Source organism: Myripristis murdjan, chromosome 20, assembly GCF_902150065.1.
Source record: "Myripristis murdjan chromosome 20, fMyrMur1.1, whole genome shotgun sequence".
Taxonomy (NCBI): Eukaryota; Metazoa; Chordata; class Actinopteri; order Holocentriformes; family Holocentridae; genus Myripristis; species Myripristis murdjan.
Window position 1 is genome coordinate 15,578,387 of NC_043999.1, and position 18,998 is coordinate 15,597,384.

The following is an 18,998-nucleotide window of genomic DNA, read 5'->3' on the forward strand; positions in this document are numbered from 1 at the left end:
TTTGTGGGACCAGTTTGGGGAAGGCCCTTTTCTGTTCCAGCATGACTGTGCCGCAGTACACAAAGCAAAGTCCATAAAGGCATGGCCGGATGAGTTGGTGTGGAAGAACTTGACTGGCCCACACAGGGTCCTGACCTTAACCCCATCCAACATCAGTGTCTGACCTCACAAATGCTCTTCTGGATGAACGGACAAAAATTCCCCCAGACACACTCCGAAATCTTGTAGAAAGCCTTCCCAAAAGAGTGGGGAGGACTCCATATTAATGCCTATGGATTTAGAACGGGATGTCATAAAAGCTCCCGTAGCTGTAATGTGAAGGTGGTTCAATGCTTCTGTCAATATAGTGTAGATTAGATGATTAGCTATGTACATTATTTGCATAACTGAAACCCATGATTGCTGATCAGCACTTTAGCACCAAGAGCAAATGAGAAAACGGCACAGTCAATCTCATCGGTGTGGCCCTTAACTCCAAATAAATTGAAACCAATAGAAAAGACAAATTTTGATTTGTTAATCAAACTTCAGTTGAGCTCTTGCGTGGAGTGGATCTGAAAACTCACATGTATTGATGTTCAACTTCTCCCGGCCAGTAGGTGTGAGCCTCATGCGTGGAGGCGGTGGGGGTTAGAGTTGATTACAGCGTCGTGTAAGGTTTTGCACCTCCTATAATATTGATCAGTGGCCACTTCCTCCTTGTTCCGTGCACAATCAGCAGCCTGCCAACCACTGTATCCTCGTCTCACCTCAGTGTGCACATCTCCAAACAGCGTTGTAATATATTATTAATAGTCTCACAGTTGCTCAGAACGGCCCTCCACCCACAAGTATCCATTACTCCCTCTCACTGCAGTTAACCAATATGAACTGCCGAACAAATTGGGCCGATTAATTTAAATTAAGGTGGAGAGGGAGACAGAGAGAGAGGGAGAGAGAGCAACAGAGAGAAGGACAGCAGACAATCCAAGATAAGGCACTGGCCTCTCCTCTGACGTAAAATGATTTTTGTCCAAGGTGAAAAGTTTGTTTCCAATCACCACAGAGCTGGCTGAGCTCCCTGTTCCCTGTTGCCTGGTTAAAGTTTGTTTCTCAGGTCTTATCTACCAACAACCTGCATCAGAGGTCTTTGAAAGAAGTTTAAACTAAGCCTGGCTTATTATTATTATTATTATTATTATAAACATGGCTATTCTTACATTCTTCAATTATATGTAAATATGTCAGCATAGACAGTAGCTTAGCAACAGTGGTACATTCCCTCACAAAATATGACTCATTTTAGTTTAGTTTCACTTGACTGAAAAAAGTTCAAACCAACTTATTTCACTTTTTACCATTACAAGACAATACTTTTATGATGATAACTTTAGAGAGAGAGAAAAAAAAAAAAAAAAAAAACCTTCCCTACATCATGTATCCTTTACCCTTCTGTATGTGTTGGACCAACAAAACCTTCTGCTGTTGGCCTGAAACAGAGGTGACCCTTTGATCCTCAGTCCGGTCTCTTCTCTCCTCTCCTCTCCAGGAACCAGCCTGACGATGACTCTCATCCCTCGAGCGCAGACGTTCCACAGCTTCCTGTCTGATGAGCATGCCGACGAGGAGACCCAGCACCAGGAAGAGGCGCTATCACCCTCTACTGGCTATGAATCCAGTTGCAGCCCAAGACCCCTTCAATGACAAGCAATGCCCTACCAAAAACTGGACACTTAACCCACTATTTTAGAGAGGCTGTAGAAATATGTAAAGCGACATGTGTACAATACCATTTCAGGTCAATATGTAACAATAGTGTCAACTGTAGGGCAAGTGGTACATATAATCTCATGAAAGGATGATATACTTTTTTGTACCTGTTGTGTGACAACAGCGGTAGCCTAAAAGATTGCACCAAAAATCCTTTAGTGTAGTTTCCAGCAGGAACATGTTTTATGTTATCATCATGCTCTGAAAGTCAGCATAGCCCTGTTTTTATTATTATTATTATTATTATTATTATTTTTATTTTGAATCACTGCACTAAACCTTACAAAAAGTTAAAGGTGAAAAGGTCCACAGTGAAACAACATTAAAGTGTCCCAAAACTGACAATATCACATCAGGCTCATTCCAACAATGGCGAGTCTCAGCATAACACTATTTTTTGACACATAATGCCTCCCACACTTACATTGCGCTCTCTCGCAAGAATGTGAAATTGATGAAAGCCTTACACAAAAACAATAGAGTTTGATGGCAACAGTGAATCAGCAAAACACATTAATCACTATAACCAGCAGAGGAAACGGCATTCAGAAATGTTCGTCAAGGATATAGCAATAGGCTTGTCAAATGAAAAATGATGGAATGCAACCTTCTCACACCCTCCTCTTCAAACTACCACTGGCCTTACATTACTCGGGCAGAGCGGACTGATATAATAGGTTTGTTGTTGCTCTCCAGCCTCACATACAGTATCCAACAGGCTGTTCATTAAAGGAGAGGAGTGAGATGTTTGTGAACTGAGTGAGGCTTGATGGGACTGCTGATGCTCCCTGGCTCTGCAAAGGGAGTAAAAAGTTCATTTTTACCCATCTGGATTATTACATTCGTTCAAGATTCATATCCTGAAAATATTAGTACGAGTATATTGCAGTTAGACAGATAATTTTATGCTCAGTAAAATACACAGAAACAGGCAAATTGATTCATCAAGTATCAACACTAAACATATGTCGGAGGTCCATCACATGTTGATTTCTGACCCAATCAGCTTGCCTTTCGTCCCCTTCTGTTGTTTTCTGAAATAGCCGGATACCTTACGAGACCTCACTTCACATCCACTAGCTACAGTATGAACTAGAAGGCCAAGCCTAGGAGAGGATGTTGTCTCCAAAATAGCAGCGTGACAATAACGTCTCCTCTCCAGCACGGTCCTCCTAGAGTAAGAAGTGCCTTCTGACACGGACCGCAGAGTGTGAGCCCTAACCAAAGCATCGTCTTTGGGCCCTGAGTTTACCATTGTGAACACAAGATTCATCTGTACCTTCAAAAAAATCCTTCAGTTGATCTTAAGACGTAGACCCGGGTCTTGTAGTACCTGGAATTCTTTGCAACGCTCACCATTGACTTTTAAGAAGCGTGGAGGATGACCTGTAGACGTTTTGTTTCCTGTCGGCGTTTGTTGTTAGGCGCTTTCAGGGCTTGCTGAAATCTTTCCAGACGTTTCTGGTGAAGGTAGTCTCGCTCTTCCTGAGGTCACTCCTTGACATCTGCCTTTCGCGTGCGAAAGAAAGGCATGAACCTTTCAAGTCCAGAAACTGCAGCAACACTGAAGTCAAAAAGGACTCTAAAGACAATCAGTGTGAGGTAGCAAACAGTTAACCAGTCCTTCAGTGTCGTACTCGGTCACTTCCTTTAAAATGTTAATTTTTTGTTGTTGTTGTTGTTTATGTTTTGTCTTGGGTTGAAGTTTGGAAATAGATACTAGATTCTTGTAAAACTGGAGATAAGTAAAACCACTCATGCTTTGTGTTAAAGATAAGTTTTGCTGTTTGTCACTTGTTTAGTTTACACATTTATATTTGAGTGAAATGAACCTTAAGTTTGATTTACTCAACAAAGAAAGTGTCCTTCCACAAAAGGTTGCCAGTCTGGATTAGATACCACATCTTATCTGTGACAGCAGAATGAAAGTTGTCATTTCTGACCATATTTCTGCCCTATTTGTCTCGAGTCTTAACACATAGCTTACATGTGGTTTAGAAATGTAAAATAGTTTGATTACACCTGGAGCATTAGTGCTGTACTACTGAGATGACTGCAGGACGTCCTAGCTGACAGTGTTTGTCATTTGTGTTCTCTCGCTTTGTGTTCAGGTCATGGTTGTTTAAATATGACGTAGGTATGCACTTACTATCACTCAGCGTTTCTGGTCTTGTTACGATACGGTTGTGTTTCTGTGTCTGCCACGTTTTTGTGTTCTGTTTCTGTCATGATGTTAATGTTAATAGCACTTTCAACACGTTGAGTGTAGGATTACAGTTTTCACTAACTAAATGTACATATGTAATGTTTTTGATGAGAAAAGATAATAAATTGAATGTTCTATCACAGCATCGGCAGCTTTTCTTGTCATCTCATACAACAGAGGAATTTTACCAGCACAGTCAAGAATTCAGGCCAAAATCTGAGTTATTTTCTCACAATTGTGTTTTTATATCTTGAAACTCTGACTATATCTGAGAATTCTACATTTGTGACTTCATAACTCAAATGTTTTTTTTTTATTATTATTACAGCATCTCTCCCTGTCTCAGGATTGTGACTTTACTCAGAATCATCATGTTAAGTCACAGTTGTGAGTAACAAAGCCATAATTCTGAGCTATAAAGTTTAAATTGTCAGTAACAATTGTGAAGGGAAAAAATATTACAATTTTGCCTTTTTTTTTTTTCATTTGGCATGTATAGGGTTCCATAAAGTACCGTCTCATATCCAACACATCTTTTCCCTTTCCTTGATTAGATTTTGTTTTGTTTGTTTGTTTGTTTTTCAATCTGCTGTTCATCATCTGAAAGCTGATTCTCTTCCCACAGCAACTCCCTCCCACCCCCAAGAAATCAATGTCCATAAAGTAATGAGGTAGTGGCTATGACACTGTGTTTTATTTATTTATTTTTTTACCACATAGGGTCATTAACAGTCACACATCGGTATCAGTATTTCTGGTCACACACAGTATCAGAAGTAAAACACTCAAACACAATATTTTCAGCTCCTACTGTATGGCCGGAAACAAGACGACAAATGGATGAAGGCAAAAACCCGTGATTCCAAACTACATTGTCCCTTTTTATTCCATTTTTACTCTTCGTCCACATTTGTGTTGTCTTCTAGCAGAGGAGCCATTACTCCCTGTGCCACTGCCTCCATTTCTATGGAGATAAATTAATTAGATTACAGAGTAGCACTGCTATAATACTACAATATTAAATTATATTACAGTTGCATATACGGAAGTTAGCTCAAGCCACTGTGTGAAGATAATTAAATATGAATTTGGTAAACTTGTCACTGCTTATGATAAAAGTGGCTTTGGCCTATTACCCGTTTTAAATAGTTTTGAACAGAAATGAATTGTGCAAAGCATAGCGAGGGAAAAAAAACCAAGTCCACACATTCATCAGATACACTAACCATGAGGAGCTCGAAACTAGAGCGCAGGATTAGCTAATTAGAGTTCAGCTTTCACAAGAGCTTGCTGTAACTACAATGCAGCCATCCTAGACAGAGAAACCTTAGGGAATGCAACAGTCTCGAGTGATGGTACAGTGCTGAGTGACTGCTTTTCTTCTTTGTCAGATGATTAGACACCATTGTCAAGCTTTGAATGGAAACCAGGGGGGATGAAAGTAAAAGGAGGGCAATTATACAGGCTTTTGTCAATGGTTTTACATGGGAGTTATGAAAGTGAAAGGAATGATTATACCGCCTTTTGTCTGCTTTTCCGTACGAGGGTTATTGTGATGGTAATTTTCTGTGCATTGTTTTGCCCAAACAAACGTTGCTCGACGGTAATTATACAGTACATGTTACATTTGATTAGTGGGAGCAGGGCTGGATCCAAACAAACCTCCCATGCCTCTAACATGTATAGAAGTTCTACCCTGTGAGTGAACCACATTATCCAGAGTGGAAGGTGGAGAAAATTATCATCTGTTACAGTTACAATAGCATGCAGGTGAGTGTGTAACTCAGCATGACAAACCACTGTATAAACACTAATCATTGTCGGAATGGTAAACCACTGGATCACTGTAGCTTATTGACAAAATATTCAACCCTGTTAAATAAGTGAGCTTAAAAAAAAAAAAAAAAAACCTTATGAGAAAGCATATGGAAAAACAGCCTTGGGTGCTTGTGAATATAACAAGTCTGTTTTTACTCACAGGCTCATTCCTCCGCCCTGCCTCTTAAAAGCCGAAGGCACGATGACAACTTGACAAAGCTCACACAATCACATCATCTCATATATCACATTTATGTGTATGCATATATCATAAAGCCGACACTCTCTTGGTCTTGTGCGATTGTACAACCTGGAGGTTGGCATAAACTGGGCAATCTCTCCTGTGCTTGGGCTTCTTTCCCATTCTGCCATGCATGGGGATGTTCTCATAGTAGTTGGGCTGTGGGGATGTTATAAATGTTAATGTTGGCAATGTTATGTTAAGGAGTGTGGAAACTAGCGGAACAGCTGACGGATAATAAAGCACCGTGTCAAAAGGTAATAAAAGTCCCTCTAAATGAGTTGAAAGCATAAGAAAACATGTTAATGTAATACATGCTCAAATAATATTAAAAATATCACATTGTTATATTAACTGGTGATTACTGTTTCATAATGGGTGTAATATATGGTATTTCTATCAATACCAAAGTTATCACATTCTTATCCTTGTGAGTAAATACATTATCAGTCTGTATCATCAGTTGAAAATATTATATTGGACCCCTTATGAAACAAGAGTGGAGGTACACAGAGGTACTGACCACCATTTCTGCTGTTACTATCAATATAACAACCTTACTGTATTTATAATTAATTACACCAGCTTAAACCACTAGTACTGCTGCTATTACCACTATTAGACTATGTAAACTATTATATACTATTATTATACAATGTAACTATTACTATTATTATATGTTATAACTACAACTGTATTCCTAGCAATAATACTGTTCTTACCACTACATCTGTTATGACTCTATTAGTAGAGCTACTATTTCATCTGGTTTTACTCCTACTGCTGCAGTTATTTGCACACTTCCTGCTGCAGTTATTTCCACACTTCCTGCTGCATGGCTGAGCTCTAGCTTCTCTGGAGGGATGCCACTCTTTGGCCTCACTTGCCCTTGCGGACTTCCCAAGGCCCTATCGACTTCGGACCACTTTAACCCAACTTCACACCCCCAGCATACCCCTCCACCCCAGGACTTGGCTCCATGGCTCTAGCCATTTAATTTTGCTATGATATGGGGCCCAGACTGTGGCTCGGGCAGGTGGCACTAGAGGGAAGGTCATGGGGTCACCAGCGTGAATACTGTCAAGAAATTTCATGGCAATAACACCATGCAGAATTTGAGATATGCCGCTCTGGCTATAACTGCTGCCTGACTGACTGACCGACACGGTGACAAACCCCGTTAAGTCCCCGCTTCCCAGTGGGCCCACCATAATGTTTACTGCACTAATGTGATCCAGAAATTTATTTAACAGGTTTTATTACATTTTCAACCTATTTAGTGGGACATTTTTATCACATTTTGACAAGCAATTACATTATCGAGCAGCCACTACATTATCAGTTACTACAAAGAATAGCATTAGTCAGATAGGCAAGCAAAAATTAATGCATCAGGGGACGTGATAATGGGATGTGATGTATCGAATAAGAGATTAATAGTAAAGTGTAATGATATTTTAATTATATGCATGTTTGAAAAGATGGCGAGGTGTCTGCTGTGGAATACACAAAAGCAGACACAATGAATAATAGAGGGCTTACCTGTCTCTGAGATGGATGCAGTTTGACTCGGTACTCCTCTCTCCTGTTCTTCTTCCTGTTGTGATTATTAAGCAGAAGAAGAAACATCCATTAACATATTATTAGGGGTGTATTGAATCTGGAGGCAACATTGGATTTATTATTAGTGCACTGCGGAAGAGTCAGGAGGTTAACATATCTCATAATCCAAATGCTTTATTGGTGCAAGATGGTATTAACTTCCTCACGTGACACTGTGAATGAAAATGCTCAACAATAAACTAACCCCTAAAATCCCCCTTTTCAACAAAATTTGTAAATAGTGATTTAAGGCGTCTGGAACTATGTCATATCATGATGGCATATGTCATCAAAAGGACGAGGGCCAATATCTGCTTTTCTTGAATATCAGATATTGGTGTATCATGTTTTCTCTTTCCCTTATGAAAGTGGACATTCTATAGCTCTTCTATTATTTTAGATGAATAAGAAAGAATTTCTCTTATGTTTTTATGTTGCATCTACAATGTTCTCTTGTTCATTGTTTATTCAAAAAGGTCAATAACTGTGGTAATAGTTTTCTTGTTTAACTTTTGCATGGTCATTTTCAACTTTAAAGATACTGAATATAGGCACAAAATATTGGCTATCAGCAGCTTCAGTTAAAAACGGAATCAGTATCCGTCTTTGAAAAAACCCACATTGGTCGAACCCTGGTCACAGGGTGTCACAGATGACTCAGGTCGTTCTGGGAACACACCCTGTCGTTCACCAGCAGCTTGTCTACTTCACAGTGGATATTACTTACACTTCATATTTGTTAAAGCTGTATGAAAATGCACTATAAGATCTTACCCAAGCCGCACTGCCAGAATGAGGATGACAATGAGCAGAGTGAGCCCAGCAAGTCCAGCCCCAGTGTAAATATACATCATGTACACAGACAGGCTGAATTCACCTGGAGATGAAATGAGAGAGAAAGCTAAAAGAACACAGAACCACAACAGACACAGAGCAAAAAAAAAAAAACCTAGTCAAATTAGAAACAAAATAGTAGGGCTTTATCAGGAAGGATCATTGTGGTCATTCACACCTTTGAAACTTCTAATTTCAGATCCTTGTGATTGTTATAGCCACAACACACATTAAAACATGCACTAATCACTGTTCACACTTCAAACTTAGTTTACAGGCATGCTGAGGGGATGTAGTGGGAGTTGTTTGTGGTATCAGCAGGTGTAAGTTTGGGTACACACGTCACATCCTGACAAACGACAATGGCTTAATACAGTTTTTTTTTTTTTTTTTTTTTTGGTGGTGGTTTTCAGTGACTTTTCCATAACTTCATCATCAATTTTTGCCTCAATTTCCATGACCAAAAGAAAATATTTTTTGAGTTGCCATTGAGAAGTTATGCTTTAACACTATATATTTCAAGTCCTGTATAGAAGTCTGTCTAGAACAAATGAGTAACAGACACACCTAGATATACTTTGGAATTAAGAAAAAAAAAAAAAAAAAAGAGGGAAAGTGGTATTTACTCGCAAAATCAGTCTTCAGGAGTTGATGTGCTGCTTTAGTCAGACTTTTAGACTTTACAGAATAATGATTTTCCACAACTTTTCCTAGACAGGCCTGGAAATTGTATTTTCAAATGCACTGATTCTTTCCAGGTTTTTCCTGAGTGAGTGTGAGTGATGTGTGTGCGCTGTCCTTTCACCTGGGCTGGGTACGGTGAGCAGCACAGTTGTGGTCTGCACTCCAGCGTCGGTGCTGAAGTGACAGCGGTAGAAGCCTCCATCTTCCTCCGTCACGTCTGTGAGCTGCAGACTGACATCCAGGCTGTCGGCACAGCTCACCCTGCCCCTCTCGGTGAAATCCTCGCCCACCAGGCCCCCGTCCACCACCTTGCACATTCCTATGATGTCCCAGGGCTGACCGTGAGGCAGCCTCTCCACCACAACCTGGTAAACGGTACCATTGTGTTCGTGGTTACAGCTGATGGTAAGGTTGTCGTTCCGCTTCGCTACCACCTCTGTGTCGGCCTCAATCACCTCCGGGGTGGGGGTCTCGGTGTTTTCATTTTCCAATGGCTCATCTGTACACGTAGAGGAAAGAGGGCTATAGTGTGTCATGCACCTCACAAAAGAGCGGTGGCCCTTATTGATTTGGGATGATTGCCAAACTGAGAGGAAAATAATTACAAACAGTTAAAATTAAGGATGCATTTCAAGTGCATTGATCTACAAAAAGATAAACAGAGTGAATCACCGACTTCGGCCTGAATCAATATGAAATATTTTGAATTGAATCAGCCAAATGTTGGGTGACCTTACAGTAATACCTTCTGTATGTTTTCACATTTCATGAAAGTCTTAAATTAATGTAAATTTATTCAATGGTAAAAAATTTTAGCTCAAAGTACCAAATCAACTTGTTGACATGACTCATGGTTTGCAATATCGAATCAACTCCTTCCAAAAAAGAAAGAAATCATTCCTGGATTGAATCATCAACTGAACTGAATTAAACTGAATCAAAGGGCTGCAAAGGGGTGGGCAATTTCCAGTAAATTTACAGAAACTTTCCATGGGAAGCGGGGGAATTTAGATCATTTTATTTTGTCATAAGCAGATGTGTGCAAACTAATGCAAATTTTAAAAATGATTTTTGACTTTGACTAATTTGCAAGTGGAACTTTAGAGTAGATCGATTATTTTATTGATCAACCAAAAAACATGAATGTTGAATAAAATAAACTTATTCCCTATTCAACTGAATTTGCATTCAATCTGGTTGTTTTAACCAGGATTATACTGCAAGATTTTTCTCAACTACATTTAAGTTCCTTGTTGTCGGTTAACCTGCAATTTTGCACATTTCCATTTTATTCCCATATAGTCCCTTTCATTCCTATATATTCCCATTAACTCCCAAGGAAAGTTTCTTTGAAAATTCCCAGAGTTTTGAAGCCCTCATCCCTACTGTAAAGAAAAGCTTAATTCCAGAATTGTCTCAGTGAAAAAAAAAAAAAAAAAAAAAAAACACAAATCAACAATCAGTCAGACAGCAGAGTGACTGACTGCCAGAGTGAATGCCATGTGTTTTACTTGAGTCATCGATCCGTATATTCCTGCTCCAGGAGCCTTGAGGGAAGGTCTGAACAGAGCAGTGGTAAAGGCCGACGTCCCGGTGAGTGACGTTCCTCATGGTAATGCTGCCGTCCATGGGCGTGGTCCTCAGGAACTCGATCCTCTCCCGGTAGAGGTGAGAGAAGGCCACTCCGTATTCTGGGTGGAAAACGGCTATGGGATTCTTGTCTGGTACCTTGGTCCAGGACACCATGCTGAAGTTGCCGTCCCAGGGGCACAAACATCCAAGAACCATCCCCTCCTCTAGACGAACAGTGACAGTAGCCTCTCTCTGTTGGATGGTAACTAGACAAAGCATATTGCTCTGTTCACTTCACTTATCTTGACTGAACATACCCAGAAATAACTGACTTCTTCCATGAGTACATAAATATTATAGTCATTATAGTCATTGCTCAGACAAAACTATAGCAAATGTATACATTTAAATGTCGGATAAACCCAAATCACCAAGACTTTAAAATTTCTAGAAATCAGAGGCCACAGAAGCACCTGTTATCATACATTTCATGATATAATATTTATTGTAAATAAACTTATCACTCCTCATAAGTAATGTAAATACCTATTTAATGTGGCATAAAAGAGCCCATCAGTTTTCCCCCTTAAGTCTGCTCTACTTAAAGATTATCACAGCCATTCACCGCTGTGAGGCTATCCCCTGGGTAATGTTAATTAGGCTAATTTGAGCCAGTACACATCAACATAGCTGACAATAGCTGGTGATCAAGCTTCCAAGTTTTCAAAGCCTTTTATCCGAGCTGAATGACAACTGGATTTCAAGTCCAGTGATGCCCCTGGGAGAGCTCTGGCAGGTTTAGAATGATAATGTTGTCTTAGTGTTGCAACATTTACAATAACAAGCTTTTCCCTCTCTCTTCCCATTCCACTTATCCAGAACAGAAACTGTAGGAATGTTTTAGAATCACACTGGTAATGAATCACACATTGCAAAGTGATGTTACTTCATAAATAGCTGTAAATAAACGTGAGAGAAAAAAAAAAAAAAAAAAAAAAAAACAGTTTCCACAGTGTCACTTTCAACACCAACAACCCAGAGAAGGTTAAGAAAATGAACTATTTACTCTTTTCATTATTACAAGTCTGGTCATAAAATCAGTTGCCTCCCATGACACAAGAATTACTTTAAAAATATGAAAATAACAGTTCCGTACCTTTAAGAAAGGGGAGAAAGATAAGGAGTACCATGAAGTACCAGTGGTCCTTTTGTACAGCTTCCATCTTGCCCCACTGAGGGAGAATGAAAGCTGCATTGATGAGATGAGTGGAGAGGCACCGAAGCTGCACTTCCTGCTAGCTCTGTGGCTGCAGAGAAACACTTGAGCTACCAGGGCACACTTCATGCTAGCCCACTGTTAGCTCATTCCACACAGAGGGGCACTTTATCACCAGAGCTGGGAATGGGTGGCAAGCTTATGGCATAGTGCTGCATGGTGGTTTTCAAATTTAAGTTACTTTCTTGGTTGTTTGTTTGTTAAAATTCTACAGAAACTGTCCTCGGTGTCTTGAAATTCTGGGAACTACATATTAACTATTTATTAACTTATTAACTCACAATTTCATTACTTATAAAGGGAAACTAACTGTGTTAGTTAGTGCGAGTCAGGTTTGCTGTGTTGTGGTGTACCAGTCTGACACCAAAGCTCTTATCACTACATCCACACATTTTTGTGTTAAAACCACTGCTGACAAACTTCCTGACATATTTATTCTTCTCCTCCAGCTGACAATAAAATACATTTAGAGTGTCGGTAGTATGTGCAACTTTTGGTTACAATATACAGAATATTCGCTATCTTGTATCACTGAAGTGAAACCACAGGGGACCCAAGCTAACATCTGCCACTTGGCACTTTAATATCCCAATGAATTAAAATTTAATCTGTACAAAATAGTACAAAACCATATAAATAATATAACAATACAATCAGCTATTCAACAGCTGGGTCAGGTTTTCAAGGCACTTCAACAAGTAGGCGTTCATGGGCTCCTGCTTCTTCTCTGCATCTGCAAGTTGAGAGGGGGAAAAATTACGGCACAGCAGAGAGAAACTAGTTCAATAAAACCGTAAACAATGGAGCACATGAAAAATTACACTGAGATTTGATGCCAGGACAGATTCAGATGTGCCTTCATCAAAGTGAGTGAATGCATACCCCTTTTAGAAATGGTGTGTGCCTCCTTGAGTTTCAATTGAACAGAGGGACACTTCAAAGTGGTCTTGGCCTATGAGGGGAAATTACAAAGACAGATTAAGAAGAGTTGTGTTGATGAGCCAGAATCATGGGGACTGAGTGTTTCTATTTATAATAGCATAGGAGGAAAAAAGATTGGCCAGCTGCATGTGAGAGGATAATGAAACTTTCACATAGATTTATCCATGTCTTACAGGCACAGGCCCAGATAGAATGAGGACACTCCGGGACTTTATTTGACATATATTGCCAATAAACTCCAATATTAGCCAATAAATGTACACCATGGAGTTTTAGTGCTTGTGTGCATGCCTCTGTGTGCGTGTTTGTGTGTGTGTGTGTGTGTGTGTGTGTGTGTGTGTGTGTGTGTGTGTATACCCTCTGATTGTTGTGGAGCAGGGCCCAAAGTGCAGACGCTCCCATGGTGCGGGTCTCTATCTCTTTACTTTCTAAACAGATCATCAACACCCTCATAGCCTCGGCTGTGAAGAAAAAGAAAAGATATGCAGAAAGTGAGGTACTCATCAATAATGAAACAGCTATCATTTAGTGGGTGGGTGGGGGAGCAGTGTGTGCTAATAAATCATACTATGATCTACAGTTTTTGGTGCAAATTACCACTTACTACAGTAGAAATGAAAGTCTCACTTTTCCTTTATCTGTATCATTTCTCTACATTGACAATAAGTTTAGTTGCACATTCGCACACAACTGAAAGGAAAGTTGACAATGGAAACATGGTCATGTCACTCATTTCGGTGCACATGTTGGAATCAGTTCAATTTTTTCACACAACAAACACAGTATAGGTGATCTTTACACAGGAAGCCACACCATGAAGCCACATCGCAGACCCCCACCTCTGCCTCCCACCTGCCACTTTGTGTGTAGCAAGGGGGTGACACTGTCGATTGTTCCGCTTCCTCTGTCACTTTCATTTTCTCATCAATTTATGTTTTCTTGAAACATCAACCTCCATCTACCTGTTTCACCAAAACTGTCTCCTGTTTTCGTGATTCAACAACTGAAGCAACTCAGTGAATCAGTCAGGAGCGACTTTCTATCATGTATACTATACATTTATATGAGTGTTATTTATACTTGCTTAAACACAATTTGATCAATAATAAGATGGATAAAATGAATTCACTTGGGTTTACCCTTCACTAAATCTAACTCTCGTCCTCCCCTGCACCCTTCCATACCATTGGCGAGGACGTGAGGCTTGTTGGCAGGGCAGAAGCAGAGGTTGTGAAGGATGAGCAGCGCGTGACGTCGGTTCAGCGCCAGGTCAGCCAGCAGTTCCAGGGCTCCGGTCACCCTAAGGATACTCTGCTGGCCGTCCTCTCCGAATGAGAGGCTGACCAGCAGCCTCAGCCACAGGCCCAGGAGGCTGCTGCTGCCACCACCACCAGAGGCGCCAGCAGTGGCCTTACTACCACCCACTTTGGGCACTGGCACAGACAGGAAGGCCTGCAGGAAATTGCTCTGAGGTAGACAGACAACAGAGATGTGATATGTGAGTTTTTGTGGGAGCTGATGTTTCAGTGCTGCTCCCTGGCTTATTCCCAGAGCCAGAGCAACAGTGGAAAGTGAGAATTTGGACAGGCTCAAACAGAGAGCATCAAGAGTGAAAGCTGCCTTTGCATTTAAAGTCATTGCCATGCATTTTTTAAAATAGAAACATCCAGTTGAATCATACTATGTTTCAGCAAGTCAAATTTAATGTTTTTTAAAAATACCGGTCTAAAATAACCTAAGAACATTTCAGCCATAAAATTACCCATTAAATGTGAAAAAGCACACTCAGAACCAAAATATGATTGTGTGACTGGGTTCATATGAGGAGTTTTATTCCAAAATGAAATATCTGCCATTTGCAGGGAAAAAGTCACCTTCTCTGCCAATGTGAGTACTGGCATGAAGGTAAAGCATGTAATGGATTATTATTATTAAAGCGGTGAGTCATACAAAATAGCTGTGCTTTGGAGGATATTATCGTCTGTGTTTTTAACATTCTAAAGGCTATATTTCAAGGTAGCAACATTTTTACAAAATAAATAAAATGCTTTTAGGACTAAAACCATTCATACCCCAGTTTGAGAAAACAAGCCATTATTTACTCATGTATTTACTGGTACGAAAAGCTGTTTTCATGATTTTATCTTTTTTTTGGCTGTTGTTTTTTGTTTTGTTTCATATTGACAGTCTCGTCCACTGTGCAAGCACAGCGTGCAGCAGGTTCGTACCTTCTGCAGGAGGCCTCGACAGTCCCGGGACATGGCCAGGTTAGCTAAAAGGGAGAAGGCTAGCTTCTGGACACTGCTGTTGTCTGGGGCGATCCCCGAGGCCAGCTTCATGACACAGTGCATAAGGGAGCTGCTGGGTGGGCCTCGAGAACCAGGAGCAACACCTGTGCCACCGCCACAGAGAGAACTGCATGCTGGGAGAGGAGAACACAAAACACGCATGAATAATGAGCTGTTTTTTTTTCAAAGGAAATGAATAACTCATGGGGTAACCCAAACACAGACTTCAGAAATCTTTTGAATATGTATGTGCGGTCTAACCATCCATACCTCTCCAACACAAACAGACAGTGACACACGTGCATACACATGCCAGACAAGACTCCAAAATGTGTGTGTGTGTAGGCTGTAGTATATTATCCACAGTACTTTAGCAGCACAGTAGAGCAAGGCTGCAGGGCCAGCTTAAGTGCACCTGGAACAAAACCAGTCAGTGGATTTCTGACTAAGTGGCTTTGTAGTTGAATGTAAACAGAGCGCGGTGAATGAGACAGGAGGCGTAAACTGTAGCAATGCCAGCAAGGCAAGACAAGGGAATTTATACAGAACTATTCAGACACAGGGCAATTCAAAGTGCTTTACACAGGCATAGAAATACATCAATTCAAAAGACAATAAAAATGAAACAAGTAAAAACATGCAAATGAATGGTTGATGATTAAAAAGAAGTGACATATTTAATTCATTGGAAATCTGCAATAAACAATAATGTTTTAAGCCCTGATTAAAATGAGCTGACAGTTGTACTAGCTGACCTCAGGTATTCAGGAAGCTGTTAAGAAGAAGGACGTATTCAGGAAGTATGTTAAGCTTCCACAAGTATGGGGTCAACTGAAGCGCAACATATTCAAAAGAGCCAAACTTCCCATATCACAACTATTTGTACTGGAAGACATTATTAAATTATGTGGCTACTCCACCTTCTCTCCTATGTACTCTAGCCTCACTGATAAAATGAAAGTTTGAAGGAGCTGATTCGATAAGGACTGCTGCACTGTTGTATTCATGTGACCGAGTTTCAGTTAAGAACATAAAATCAAGGTTATTCTTGATAATGAAATCATGAATTAGTAGTGACTTGCCAGCTAGAGACCTGATATTTAATAAAGCAAAGTTTAATGAACTAAAGGCATTGTCTGACACAGTAGCTGTGCACTTTGAGCACACGTTGTTCATGCAGATGCTGGCCAAAACAGGAATGGCAGACGCTGGAGGTGCTCCTCACTGTCTGGGGTGGGCTGTATCAACAGCAGCGGGTCCACACCCAGCAAGCAGAGGGAGACATGAGCTGAAAGAGGGGACGAGGTAAGGACCCAGTTAGTCCTAGATGTCAACATGCCCTGAAATGCTGACTGTGGGGAGACTGCCCTTGCGCTGTTCGGATAAGCAGGGACTTTTGGTGCCACATAGTAACATCTTGTCAATCCCTTTTATCTTGTGTCAGATATCTCGGAGAGGCAAGGAGGGAGAGAGGGCTGGAAAAAATCCATCGTGTTGTCCTTGTTGTCCTGGGTAGAAAAGCTTGTTCTTCTTTTCCAAGATTTTCCTGGCCATAGGTTAACTTGGCAGTAAGCGTATGGACCCCAGCTTTGTTTAAATGAACTCTGTCCATTCGGAAACAGTGTCGTTGCGCCCAGAACAGGCTGAAGTTGTCAATTAAGCCCAGTTTTTGAGCAGTGCATGCGGAGGAAAGCCAGCTATTCAATGCCAACAAGCGGCTAAAACGTTCAATTCCTTTTCCTAAAGAGGGGATTGGACCTGACACAAATATCCGAGCTGGGACTTGCTGTACAATGCCCATTTGGTGTATGAAGTCCCTTTTAACAGCTCTGAGCCATGTGTCATTCCAGGACGAGTGTCATTTGTTCCAAATTGCATAACAAGCGTGTCTGTGCCCAAATGGTCAAATACAGTTGTCGCAGTGTTTGGACCATGTCACTCACTGTAACAGTGGGCAGACAGGCAGTTTTAAAAACATGGTTTTTAACATCTCTTCTTATGTGGTAACCTACCAGCAGAGTCTTTGGTTTGATGTCTTGTTGGACTTTATAGTAACTTCTTTATTGAATGGCCATGCATGTTCTGCTGTGATGCAGTGTGTAGACAAGTCCAGGATGCAGAATCAGATGGCTCATAAAACTTTTTTTTTTTTTTTTTTTTTTAAACTGGATAATAATCGTTGCTTAAAAAATAAACAAATAAATAAATAAAAAGTTATTTTTGATGAAGGCCATCTTGAGCTACAAGTTTCACATACAGCTTCGGGCTCTGGCTTTTAATCTTTTTTCAATCTAAAAGGCAGAATTTACACTGTTGATGACAACCACACCCCTCCTTCTCTGGGAAAGAAATCATATTGAGCCCAAGGCCTTGGTTAAAGTTTATGCCTTTTCCAAGCCCATTCAGAAATGTCAACAAACAAATAAGCAATACCACTGAATATGCAAATAAAAATGCCTCTCTTTTGGCCCCGCATTCACATCAGTGTAATTGACATGACTAATTGCTGTAGCTGTACTGTGCAATACTCATAGCATGCAGAAATGAGCGAGCTTAAGACACAGAACACTAACAAGACAGTCTGACACTGACTGATGTTGGTAATTTGACAACATGACAGTTTGTTGGTTATGCTAATCTTAGAATAGTAGTGTATAGCAACAGGCTTATGCTGATGTTAGCCTGGGGTTATCTCAATACCTGTCAAGAAAGCTGGTGTATCAGGAAGCTGACATGGGAGCTGCTACTTCATAATGGATCTACTTCATTGATGTGAGCTGAGAGCTATGTTCCCACTGCTGCCACAAATCTGATTTTTCTTTTTTTTTTTTTTTTTGCTGTAATTACAGGCGGGAATGGTGCTGACTATTTCATGGTAGTGTGCAGAGACATCAAAATTTCCTTTGTGCATCAGTGTGAGCGTGATTTGGGGCTGAAATGAAAATATCTGTGAAAATAGATTAAAACAAAAATCTGACTTGCAGTGGAAGTGTAAACAAAGCCTCAGATGAAGCAGGCAGACTTGAGATGAACATCTAGTAGGTATGTAGTAGAATGCTGAGTCTCAGGAGAAAAGATGATAGCCTGAGGGTGGATGGTGTAATACTAAGCCTGACTGCATGCAGCCTGAACACTACCTGCTGTTCAGTTAACCTTTAGGGAAACACTGTGCCTGACTTCAGTGATTTCTGGTGCTTCACAGCGTGAGCTGATGGGGCGGATAAAGAGATTGAGTTTAGATCAGAGCGCACACGCCCACTCAGGAACAGATGCCAATCAAACACAGATACACATACACGCACACACATGGAAAGAAAGCTGTTAGACATTCAACTTCCTTCCTCGCACTGGTGAAACTGATTTCCATTGCACAACCATGCCAATGTCAAAGACACACACATACACGCATACAAACGGATCAAAAGAACAAGAAGTCAGAGTTTCCTACTGTTTCCTCCCTATAAATCTTTCCTCTTTCATCCACTTTAAACTTTGCTCTACAGCACGGTTGCAAGCTGTTTTGATTTCTACACATACAGTCTGGACATTTGCATGATGGAATATCAATCTTTCGGGAGAAACATCTGTAATTTCCTACAGCATCTCCCACCTGTCTGGAGGCAAGAAACCTGTCGCCATGCATACAGTGAGACAGCCAAGAAGCCTGGTCCATGTATCCTGACAATGTGTCTATTGTGAAGGGCAGGCAAGCCGACGCTGGCCTTATACAGTGAGACAGAATGTTGTTCACTGGTCACTGGGAGGGACAATGGGGCTTTTAGTTGG

The 18,998-nt window shown here is 40.6% G+C and overlaps 3 protein-coding genes across 4 annotated transcripts in view; 1 reads left to right on the forward strand and 2 right to left on the reverse strand.

The window, feature by feature from the left end:
* The window catches only part of dok6 (docking protein 6), a 46,797-nt gene extending 42,697 nt beyond the window's left edge, over nt 1–4,100 (forward strand). The window contains exon 8 of the mRNA XM_030079825.1: nt 1,529–4,100. Within this exon, the coding sequence (XP_029935685.1) occupies nt 1,529–1,683 (155 nt within the window). The 3' untranslated portion in view covers nt 1,684–4,100. The remainder of the gene's footprint in view (nt 1–1,528) is intronic.
* A 542-nt stretch (nt 4,101–4,642) lies between these two features.
* Nucleotides 4,643–12,398, reverse strand: cd226 (CD226 molecule). 2 transcript variants are annotated; one of them, XM_030079410.1, is made up of 6 exons: nt 11,863–12,398; nt 10,646–10,972; nt 9,256–9,633; nt 8,391–8,493; nt 7,557–7,611; nt 4,643–4,919 (listed from the first exon to the last, which is right to left on the reverse strand). In XM_030079410.1, the coding sequence occupies exons 1-6, from the start codon at nt 11,927–11,929 to the stop codon at nt 4,893–4,895; spliced, it is 957 nt and encodes a 318-aa protein (XP_029935270.1). In that variant the 5' UTR covers nt 11,930–12,398; the 3' UTR covers nt 4,643–4,892. The 2 variants fall into 2 exon arrangements, with proteins under 2 accessions (XP_029935270.1, XP_029935269.1); XM_030079409.1 differs by having other exon boundaries at nt 4,643–6,173.
* A 143-nt stretch (nt 12,399–12,541) lies between these two features.
* Nucleotides 12,542–18,998, reverse strand: part of rttn (rotatin) — a 39,811-nt gene continuing 33,354 nt past the window's right edge. The window contains exons 45-49 of the mRNA XM_030079408.1: nt 15,153–15,346; nt 14,109–14,391; nt 13,282–13,385; nt 12,865–12,934; nt 12,542–12,715 (exon numbers count right to left, since the gene is read on the reverse strand). Of these exons, the coding sequence (XP_029935268.1) occupies nt 12,636–12,715; nt 12,865–12,934; nt 13,282–13,385; nt 14,109–14,391; nt 15,153–15,346 (731 nt within the window). The 3' untranslated portion in view covers nt 12,542–12,635. The remainder of the gene's footprint in view (nt 12,716–12,864; nt 12,935–13,281; nt 13,386–14,108; nt 14,392–15,152; nt 15,347–18,998) is intronic.

Bases quoted from the DNA above. Each gene is read 5' to 3' on its own strand.
- cd226 (XM_030079409.1), bottom strand. From the start codon at position 11,929: ATGGAAGCTGTACAAAAGGACCACTGGTACTTCATGGTACTCCTTATC. The intron at 10,973-11,862 runs GTACGGAACTGT...TGCTTTGTCTAG, and splicing joins CTTTCTCCCCTTTCTTAAAG to TTACCATCCAACAGAGAGAG. The intron at 8,494-9,255 runs GTGAAAGGACAG...TTTCATCTCCAG, and splicing joins GCTCACCGTACCCAGCCCAG to GTGAATTCAGCCTGTCTGTG.